The following is an 11485-nucleotide window of genomic DNA, read 5'->3' as shown; positions in this document are numbered from 1 at the left end:
AAGGGTTTCTCTTTATTTTTACTATTTTCTACATTGTAGAATAATAGTGAAGACATCAAAACTATGAAATAACACATGGAATCATGTGGTAACCAAAAAAGTGTTAAACAAATCAAAATATATTTTGTATTTTAGATTCTTCAAAGTAGCCACTCTTTGCTTGATGACAGCTTTGCACACTCTTGGCATTCTCTCAACCAACCAAATCGAGGAATACTTTTTCAACCGTTTTGTAGGAGTTCCCACATATGCTGAGCACTTGGTGGATGCTTTTCCTTCACTCTGCAGTCCAACTCATCCCAAACCATCTCAATTGGGTTGAGGTTGGGTGATTGTGGATGCCAGGTCATCTGATGCAGCACCTTCACCCTTCTTCTTGGTCAAATAGCCCATACATGGAGATGTGTTTTGGATCATTGTATTGTTGAAAAACAAATGACTGTCCCATTAAACGTAAACCAGATGGGATGGCGTATCACTGCAGAATACTGTAGTAGCCATGCTGGTTAAGTGTGCCTTGAAATCTAAATAAATCACAGACAGTGTCACCAGCAAAGCATCCCCACACCATCACACCTCCTCCTCCATGCTTCACGGTGGGAACAACACATGCAGAGATCATCTGTTCACCTACTCTGCATCTCACAAAGACACGGTGGTTGGAACAAAAAAAATTCATATTTGGACTCATCAGACCAAAGGACAGATTTCTACCGGTAAAATGTCCATTGCTCCTGTTTCTTGGCCCAAGCAAGTCTCTTCCTCTAATTGGTGTCCTTTAGCAGCAGACCATGAAGGCCTGATTCATGCAGTTTCCTCTGAACAGTTCATGTTGAGATGTGTCTGTTACTTGAACTCTAATGAATTTATCCTCTGCAGCAAAGTAACTGGGTCTTATTTTCCTGTGTTGATCCTCATGAGAGCCAGTTTCATAATAGCACTTGATGGTTTTTGCGACTGCACTTGAAGAAACTTTCAGAATTCTTTAAATTTTCCGTATTGACTGACCTTCATCTCTTAAAGTAATGATGGACTGTCATTTCCGTTTACTTATTTGAGCTGTTCTTGCCATAAAATATGGACTTGGTTTTTTACCAAATAGGGCTAACTTCTGTATACCTCCCCTACCTTGTCACAACACAACTGATTGGCTCAAATGCATTACAAAGGAAAGAAATTCCACAAATTAACTTTTAACAAGGCACACCTGTTAATTGAAATGCATCCCAGGTACCTTATGATGCTGGTTGAGAGAATGCCAAGTGTGCAAAGCTGTCAAGACAAAGGGTGGCTACTTTGAAGAATCTCAAATATAAAATATATTTTGATTTGTTTAACACTTTTTTGGTTACTACATGGTTCCATATGTGTTATTTCATAGTTCTGATGTCTTCACTATTATTCTACAATGTAGAAAATAGAAAAACTAAAGAGAAAACCTTGAATGAGTAGGTGTGTCCAAACTTTTGACTGGTACTGTATGTTGCTACAGAATATATTGTACTTGGATATCAATTGAGGTAAGAATATTGCTCTTTTTTCTTTACGACCACTGTTCTGTGAGCTCGTTTTAATCTTTCCAATATTCGCAAAGTCAGGGCTTAACCGGCCTTTTACGCTGCTCAAGGAGAATTCGCCCCACTCACGCTAGCCTCGCCCTCATGTGGGTGCTAACAAGATAGAAAGAAAGCTTGGTAGTGCTACGTATCAACAGCCATTGTCAGACAATCCAGTAGGGGTTGGAAGCTGTGGTGAGCTTCGATTAGTCACACTGGTCACGATATCTCGCTTTGCTTCCATTGAAAGCAAATGGCTTCTGATGTTTCACCGCAGGATGCAACTTCCTAGTTTAAATGGCCTGTAAATCGGCCCCTTTATGCATATATTGAAACCAGAAACAATGTTGCTTAAAAACAACATCATTCTGGACAGCATACTCATTGATAGATCTGCTGCAACAAAGGCTACATCAATGTGCCAACACTGTATATGATTGTCTAGCTGGGACATCAAGGCACCCTGTACAGGAAGTGCAGCTATGCTGCAGATCTTTTCTGAATGAAGCAGCAGGGAGGGCTGTAATCGAGTGTGCCCCCCCCCCCCCCCCCCCTCCCCTTCCCACAAGGTAGGCTAAAGACAGTTCCTGGGAACAGGAATGTGTTTGATATACTATCCTTTTCCCTTTATCACAAACATCATTTGTTGAACAGTGTTTTAGATGTAGGACTCTATTCAATCCATATCGCGGAAATTCAGCGTTACAGCAAGATTGCCATTTTAAGGCAATGTTTCCGTGTTAGCGGAGACCGCTTTCAAGGTAAACACTGCATATGTTGGCAACATCGGAAATTACCTTTACATTTCTGGCAGGTAATCTGTGCTATAGGGCTACGATGTAGTGGCAAAAGGTCGTAGACCAAATTATGATTCCCTTATCCCCCAATGTTCTCTATATAAATACAACATGGACAACGATGAACAGTGAAATGACAAGAAACGACAGGTGTTTTTAGACCCCACTTTCCTAGACAGACGATGGACATCCACTTACCATAATTGAATATGCCAAAGCAACAATGCTGACGGGCCAGAAAGGGCAGAAACAGGACAATATGACCAGTATGAGATAGTCCTTGGGCTTTTGCGCCTCTTGGACCGCGGCGTTCCCGATGGAAGAGGTGCGACTGCGACTCAAACTGACCCGGGACGGGGAGGGGGGGGCAGCGGTCAGGTGCCCCGCAGAGCCCGACCTAAAGGGTACACTGTGACCGTTCTGGTCCGCATCCAGGTTATTTTCGCTCCCCACGTTGATGGTAAAGGAGGAGGACATTTTCATACCGTTGCCGCCAGCAGGCTCCTTGGTTACGAGGTTGAGAAGTTTCTCGGTCTCCTGAGACTCGTTGGCGGGCGCGCCGCCGCTCTTTCCCAGGTTAGATTTCTCGAATTCAGTGTCTGTGTTGATTGCCATTTCTTCAAAATTCCAAATATTTAAATTAGTTTCCAATAGAGGAAAAATAAATGCCTAATCGTGTAAAGTACTAAGACTGGTTAGAGTGGTGCTAAATTCCCATTATTTGACCTAATACATTTGATTTATTTGAATCGTGCCAAGATTAATTATCCAATTTCTTTCGATGTTGCAATAAACTGTAAGACTAAGACTAGACAATTTAACCAATTGCGTGGCAAGTTGATATGTATACTAATGCACCATTTAGGTAGGCTATGTCATCCACATGCGTTATAAATAAACCCCTTTCAATTAGAGATTTTAAAAATTAGTGGTATTTTTCCCGTTGGATTTGTGTATCATTCTTCATCTACAATCAAGAATAATGCCTTCCGTCTCAATTCCGCAGTTCCATTCAATCCACACTCGCTATCAGAAAGCGATCTCTGAAATGTGCACTCCCTCTCTCCATATATAACGCCTGAGCCAAGGAACAAATCACTCAGTGAAGCGCCTGTCGCCTGCCTTTTTAACCCCACCGCAATGCTCTATTATTACCAGCTTTATATACCGCGCAAATAAACGTTTTATTTTTCATTCAAAATAATAAAGATGGACGGAAAACAGATTACTTTCTCTCAAATATACGCCCAGAATCAGAGAAAGTGAGTTTGTGTCCTGTGTGTTGTTCCGCAACGGGCCGTGTCTCAAGGCTGTTTCTCACGCTGCAGCGACAGAGCCACTGGGTTGAACTTGTAGCAGAGCAGTGTGGCGCCCCCTCCCATCCCCACCCCACCCCTCTCCTCCCCTTCTTTCTCTCCTTCGGTGTTTCCCAACATCAGCACCACTATGGAAGCGCGCCAGGGGAAGTAGAGACAGGGCGTAATCTCTCTGGCGCTTTGATCCCCGCGTGGGACGTATCAACACTTCGTCTAGTATAGCCTAATATAGGCCACTTTGACTATTTTACTATTGTCGAAATAGTATTGATGATCTTAGGTTTGATTGTGTAGATTTACTCAATGTCCCGAGGTCACGCGTGGTTGAGCATGTGTACACGGTGTGGTATAAATGTTAACTGTCTTCCACTAGGCTCCCTTTACCAGGAACCTGATATAGCCTACTGGTCAATTGATACCAAATCAATAACCTACCACGGGTGTTGGTTTAATTTGTGGATAATGACATAGAAACTTTGTAGTTCAAACTTGAATTTAGGCTTCCATCCACATTCTGTATCGACTGATTATAAACAGTGGGCACATTTTTTTCCGGATACAGCATTTAAAGTTCTAACTAGATTGATAATATGTACTGTATAGAAAGCCGTAAAGTGCTACATGTAATGATAAGGGAAAGGGGGATACCTAGTCAGTTGTCCAACTGAATGTATTCAACTGAAATATGTCTTCCTGCATTTAAATGGTTGATAGCACTATGTTTTCTGCTGCTTTGGTCCAAAATGAGGACCTATGAGAAGTGAGGTTCTTGAAGGGCAGGTTGGTGATGTCTGTTTATGTGTCCTACACTCTTCGAAAAAAAGGTTCCTTATAGAACACAAAAGGGTTCTATCGCTTGCTTCATATATGGATCAGAACCCTAGAGGTTCTTCTTCACTGAACCAAAATGGTTCCATACAGAACCCTGCATGGTGACATTTATGAATTATGGCTACTACTATTAAATAGTCATATTTTTAGCTAACAATATAATTTAATAAACAATTATGTAATGGACAATATAATACCAGGATATTTTTTTGAATGTATTGTCATTATATGCAAACATATTTCTGAAATATGCACTGGTGGGCAGGAAGGCATGTCTTTGTTTGAATGATGGCCCAAGCCAACTCTGGCTGACTTCTTTACAATACAATGCAATACAACTTTGTCAAATAGTTACAGTGAACAACAAAAATGTGTCTTCTGCTCCGTTCTCAACCCTCCAAACAGCAGACCTCACACATACAGTTGAGACGAGCACTTGTTCAAGCTGCAGTGCAGCGCCCCTGGATGGAGATTTGAGGATGTGAACCCAACAGCCCTCCAGTTGTCAGATCAACTCAGCCCGTTTTTTTTTCCAGTGCCCGGCCCCAGGAATCGAACTGGCCTCCTTTCGGACACAGGTCCAACTCCTTAGCCACGGGGATACCTACCATGAATACAGTATGTGTTTTTGTGTGACTGGTTGCAGAGAAGAAAAAATGAGCAAAAACATCAAATGAAGACAAAATCCTATGCAGACATCAGTGGAGTCTCCTCAGAGGAGGAAGGAAAGGACCCTCGGTGAATTTAATAAAAATAAAAATAGTGAAACATTAAAACGTTATCCTTTTTAGATAAAACTATACTAAATATATTCACGTCACCAAATAATTGATTAAAACACACTGTTTTGCAATGAAGGTCTACAGTAGCCTCAACAGCACACTGTAGGGTAGCACCATGGTGTAGCCGGAGGACAGCTATTTTTCGTTCTCCTCTGGGTACACTGACTTCACTACAAAACCTATGAGGCACGTGGCTCTCACCCCCTTCCATAGACTTACACAGTTTGCGTGTGATCAGGGGTGTATTCATTCTGCCGATTCTGTTGAAAAAAAAGTTTCTTATACGGAAGCAAACGGAATGAAACGGGGAAAACATACCTGAATTTGTCCAATAGAAACTCTCATTTGCAACTGTTGGACTAATGATTACAATCTAGATCAGCTAGATGCAGGCACGGTTGTTCAAGGTGGTATTGAATGTGTAAATGTCTGTCACCTTGATTAATCAAATTTCTCTCAACCTGTGCACCTAGGTTGTAAACTTTCACTCATAAAAAACATAAATACCTTATTTACATAAGTATTCTGACCCTTTACTATGAGACACAAAATTGAGCTCAGGTGCATCCTGTTTCCATTGATCATCCTTGAGATGTTTCTACAACTTGATTGGAGTCCACCTGTGGTCAATTAAATTTATTGGACATGATATGGAAAGGTACACAGCGGTCTATATAAGGTCCCATAGTTGACAGTGCATGTCAGAGCAAAAACCAAGCCATGAGGTCAAATTAATTGTCCATAGAGCTCAGAGACAGGATTGTGTCGAGGCACAGATCAGGGGAAGGGTACCAAAGAAATGTCTGCAGCATTGAAGGTCCCCAAGAACACAGTGGACCCCATCATTCTTAAATGGAAGAAGTTTGGAACCACCAAGTCTCTTCCTAGAGCTGGCTGCCAGGGCCAAACTGAGCAATCTGGGTAGAAGGGCCTTGGCCGTGCTTCTACACCTGCACTGCTTGCTGTTTGGGGTTTTAGGCTGAGTTTCTGTACAGCACTTTGTGACATCAGCTGATGTAAGAAGGGCTTTATAAATACATTTGATTGATTGATTGATTGGTCAGGGATGTGACCAAGAACCCGATGGTCACTCTGACAGAGCTCTAGAGTTCCTCTGTAGAAATGGGAGAACCTACCAGAAGGACAACCATCTTTGCAGCACTCCACCAATCAGGCTTTACGGTAGAGTTGCCAGACGGAAGCTAATCCTCAGTAAAAGGCCAAAAGTCACCTGAAGGCTCTCAGACCAGGATAAACAAGATTCTCCGGTTTGATGAAACCAAGATTGAACTCTTTGGTCTGAATGCCATGCATAATGTCTGGAGGAAACCTGGCACCATCCCTACGGTGAAGCATGGCAGTGGCAGCTTCATGCTGTGGGGTTGTTTTTCAGCAGCAGGGACTGGGAGGCTAGTCAGGATCAGGGCAAAGATGAAGGGAGCAAAGTACAGAGAGATCCTTGATGAAAACCTGCTCCCGAGCACTCAGGATCACAGACTGGGGTAAAGGTTCACCTTCCAACAGGACAATGACACCAAGCACACAGCCAAGACAACGCAGAAGGATCTGCAGAAAAGAAAGGGACAAACTCTCTGAATACAGGTGTGCCAAGCTTGTAGTGTCATACCCAAGAAGACTCGAGGCTGTAATCGCTGCCAAAGATGCTTCAACAAAGTACTGAGTAAAGGGTCTGAATACTTATGCAAATGTGATATTTCCATTTTTTATTTTAAAATACATTTGCTAAATTATCTAAAAACTTGTATTTCCTTTGTCATTATGGGTTATTGTGTGTCGAATGATCATTTGAATACATTTTAGAATAAGGCTGTAAAAAAAGTAAAGTGGTTTAAATACTTTCCGAAGGCACTGTAACCTTTTTAGGTTCTTGAATCTCCTCAAGAAAAATCTAAAGGTTCTATAAAGAACACCAAAGAACCCTTTTTTCTGAGTGTACAGAGAAAAGGACATGACAGATAGGGGATTCCCTGAATGAAAGTGAGCTCTCTGTATGCCATCGACCTGATACTGTACACACACGCACACACACACACACACACACACAGTCTTGTACAGCTAACCTTGTGGGGACACACAATTCAGTCCCATTAAAAATGATATTTTCCCTAACCCCTAACCCTAAAATGTAATCCGTACTCTTACCCCTTAACCCTAACCTTAACCCCCTAGAAGTAGCATTTGACCTCGTGGGGACTAACAAAATGTCCCCCGTTTGTCAAATGTTTGTTTGTTTGCCATGCAATCTACCTTCAGCTGTTTCCTAAACCCCAGGGGCATTACTCATCCTGAGCACTCTGTATTACTCACACACAAACAAGCAAACACACACACACACACAACACACACACACACACACACACACACACACACACACACACACACACACACGTGTCTCAGACATTTATATTATTGTACGGAGCCTACTGGAGCCAGCTGTGGGTGGGTGGGTGTGCTGTCTGTCATGTTACTGTGGGAGTGTTTCCATCACTAACCTGCATGTGGCCCCTATCACTCAGACACTTCAATCACCTATCATTCCTTTCACAGAAAAGTGATCCTTCATGTTAACATGCAGGCCATCAGAAAGCATATCAGGTCAACACATTAACTTAGAGCAGGGTTCTCCAAATCTAAAGCAGAGTTCCCCAACTATGCTCCTGGTGAGCAACTGCATGGACAGGCTTTTGCCCCAGCCCAGCACGAACACCACCAGTTTCCATTAATCAACTAATCAAAGCCTTCAGTCTGGACCGTGATTAGTGTAATCAGGTATGTTAGTGCTGGGCTGGAATACACGCTAGAAGCCTCTGTTTTAGAAAGCCATCTGTTGGAGAACGTCCTGCCATTGTGCCATACTGGTGAATTAATTATCCTCTTTGTTACTTTGTTATTGATATATCAGAAGTATACTTTGATAGTACAGTATTTAGCCCTGAGGTCTATGCTATTGAAATAATGCCACCTAGTGGAATGTAATGGTGGCAACAAGATACAGAGAAATGACTACACTTCTTTTTTTGAACCTTTATTTAACTAGGCAAGTCAGTTAAGAACAAATTCTTGTTTACAATGACAGCCTAGGAACAGTGGGTTAACTGCCTTGTTCAGGGGTAGAACAACATATTTTTACCTTGTCAGCTCAGGGATTTGATCTTGCAACCTTTCAGTTACTAGTTCAACACTATAACCACTAGGCTACCTGCCACCCCATGGAGTGTAGAAACCCATCATTGAGGGTAGAAACTTTGTAAGTGTGTGAAAATCCATGGATTAAAGGAAAGAATAAAAGGCTATATTCATTCAAAACCTGATAAGTACATAATCTACAACCAAGCTTGACGTTTTTTATTTTGCCAATTGGCCTGGACACTTTTACTACACGGAGTCCTGTGGATCCATCACGACAGGTTTGCCGACGTAACCGCATGAGGGGGCTACAACAGACTTCTTCCGTTGCAACGTCCCTCTAAGGCCCTTCTGCTAGCCTGCTAGCCCCGGCCCGCAAGCTGTCTGAATTGCCGTGTCTCCAGCCAGCTTAACTACTCACTGGACCCTATGAACACTCAGCTATGCATGCCTCTCCCTAATGTCAATATGCCTTGTCCATTGCTGTTTTGGTTAGTGATTATTGTCTTATTTCACTGTGGAGCCTCCAGGCCTGCTCAATATGCCTTAGCTATAACCCTTTTGTTCCATCTCCCACACATGCGGTGACCTCACCTGGTTTAAATGGTGTCTCTAGAGACAATACCTATCTCATCGTCATTCAATGCCTAGGTTTACTTCCACTGTATTCACATCCTACCATACCTTTGTCGTACATTATGCCTTGAATCTATCCTACTGTTCCCAGAAACCTGCTCCTTTTACTCTCTGTTCCGAACGTACTAGACAACCAGTTCTTATAGTCTTTAGCCATACTCTTATCCTACTCCTCCTCTGTTCCTCTGGTGATGTAGAGGTTAACCCAGGCCCTGCAGTGCCTAGCTCCACTCTGATTCCCCAGGCGCTCTCATTTGTTGACCTCTGTAACCGTAAAAGCCTTGGTTTCATGCATGTTAACATTAGAAGCCTCCTTCCTATGTTTTTTTTCTTCACTGCTTTAGCACACTCTGCCAAGCCGGATGTCCTAGCCATGTATGAATCCTGGCTTAGGAAGGCCACCAAAATCCCTGAAATTTCCATCCCTAACTTTAACATTTTTAACATTTGCCCAAACAATTTGAGCTTCTACTTTTAAAAATCCACCTTTCCAGAAACAAGTCTCTCACCGTTGCTGCTTGCTATAGACCACCTTCTGCCCCCAGCTGTGCCCTGGACACCATATGTGAATTGATTGCCCCCCATCTATCTTCAAAGCTCGTGCTGTTAGGTGACCTAAAGTGGGACATGCTTAACACCCCGGCCATCCTACAATCTAAGCTTGATGCCCTCAATCTCACACAAATGATCAATGAACCTACCAGGTACAACCCCAAATCCATAAACACGGGCACCCTCATAGATATCGTCCTAACCAACCTGCCCTCCAAATACACCTCTGCTGTCTTCAACCAGGATCTCATTGCCTGCGTCCGTAATGGGTCTGCGGTCAAACGACCACCCATCATCACTGTCAAACGCTCCCTTAAACACTTCAGCGAGCAGGCATTTCTAATCGACCTTGCCCGGGTATCGTAGATCGATATTGACCTCATTCCGTCAGTAGAAGATGCCTGGTTATTCTTTAAAAGTGCTTTCCTCACCATCTTAAATAAGCATGCCCCATTCAAAAAAAATTGAACCAGGAACAGATATAGCCCTTGGTTCACTCCAGACCTGACTGCCCTTGACCAGCACAAAATCATCCTGTGGCGTACTGCATTAGCATCGAATAGCCCCAGCGATATGCAACTTTTCAGGGAAGTTAGGAACCAATATACATAGGCAGTTAGGAAAGAAAAGGCTAGCTTTTTCAAACAGAAATTTGCATCCTGTAGCACAAACTCCAAAAAGTTCTGGGACACTGTAAAGTCCATGGAGAATAAGAACACCTCACCCCAGCTGCCCACTGCACTGAGGCAAGGAAACACTGTCACCACCGATAAATCCACGATAATTGAGATTTTCAATAAGCATTTTTCTACGGCTGGCCATGCTTTCCAACTGGCTACCCCTACCCCAGTCAACAGCTCTGCACCCCCAACAGCAACTTGCCCAAGCCTCCCCATTTCTCCTTCACCCAAATCCAGATAGCTAATGTTCTCAAAGAGCTGCAAAATCTGGACCCCTACAAATCAGCCGGGCTAGACAATCTGGACCCTCTCTAAAATTATCCGCCGTAATTGTTGTAACCCCTATTACTAGCCTGTTCAACCTCTCTTTTGTATCGTCTGAGATCCCCAAAGATTGGAAAGCTGCCGCGGTCATCCCCCTCTTCAAAGGGGGAGACACTCTAGACCCAAACTACTACAGACCAATATCTATCCTACCCTGCCTTTCTAAGGTCTTCAATAGCCAAGTTAACAAACAGATCACCAACCTTTTCGAATACCACCGTACCTTCTCCGCTATGCAATCTGGTTTCCGAGCTGGTCATGGGTGCACCTCAGCCACGCTCAAGGTCCTAAACGATATCATAACCGCCATCGATAAGAGACAATACTGTGCAGGTGTATTCATCGACCTGGCCAAGGCTTTCGACTCTGTCAATCACCACATTCTTATCGGCAGACTCGACAGCCTTGGTTTCTCAAATGATTGCCTCGCCTGGTTCACCAACTACTTCTCAGACAGAGTTCAGTCTGTCAAATCGGAGGGCCTGTTGCCCGAACCTCTGGCACTCTCTATGGGGGTTCCTCAGGGTTAAATTCTTGGGCCGACTCTTTTCTTTCACTCATGCTGCCAAACATACCCTCGTAAAACTGACTATCATGCCGATCCTTGACTTCGGCGATGTAATTTAAAAAATAGCCTCCAACACTCTACTCAGCAAATTGGATGCAGTCTATCACAGTGCCATCCGTTTTGTCACAAAAGGCCCATATACTACCCACCACTGCGACCTGTATGCTCTCGTTGGCTGGCCCTTGCTTCATATTCGTCGCCATACCCACTGGCTCCAGGTCATCTATAAGTCTTTGCTAGTTAAAGCCCCGCCTTATCTCAGCTCACTGGTCACCATAGCAGCACACACCCGTAGC

General features: G+C 43.4%; 1 protein-coding gene across 1 annotated transcript in view; it reads right to left on the bottom strand.

Moving 5' to 3' along the window:
* The window catches only part of LOC115116539 (trafficking regulator of GLUT4 1-like), a 28730-nt gene extending 25041 nt beyond the window's left edge, over positions 1 to 3689 (bottom strand). The window contains exon 1 of the mRNA XM_029645033.2: positions 2552 to 3689. Coding sequence (XP_029500893.1) covers positions 2552 to 2968 — 417 coding nt within the window. The 5' untranslated portion in view covers positions 2969 to 3689. The remainder of the gene's footprint in view (positions 1 to 2551) is intronic.
* Between the last annotated feature and the right edge of the window lie 7796 nt (positions 3690 to 11485).

This window comes from Oncorhynchus nerka, linkage group LG11 (assembly GCF_034236695.1).
Source record: "Oncorhynchus nerka isolate Pitt River linkage group LG11, Oner_Uvic_2.0, whole genome shotgun sequence".
In the NCBI taxonomy this organism is placed as follows: Eukaryota; Metazoa; Chordata; class Actinopteri; order Salmoniformes; family Salmonidae; genus Oncorhynchus; species Oncorhynchus nerka.
This window is presented reverse-complemented; position numbering and strand designations above follow the sequence as displayed.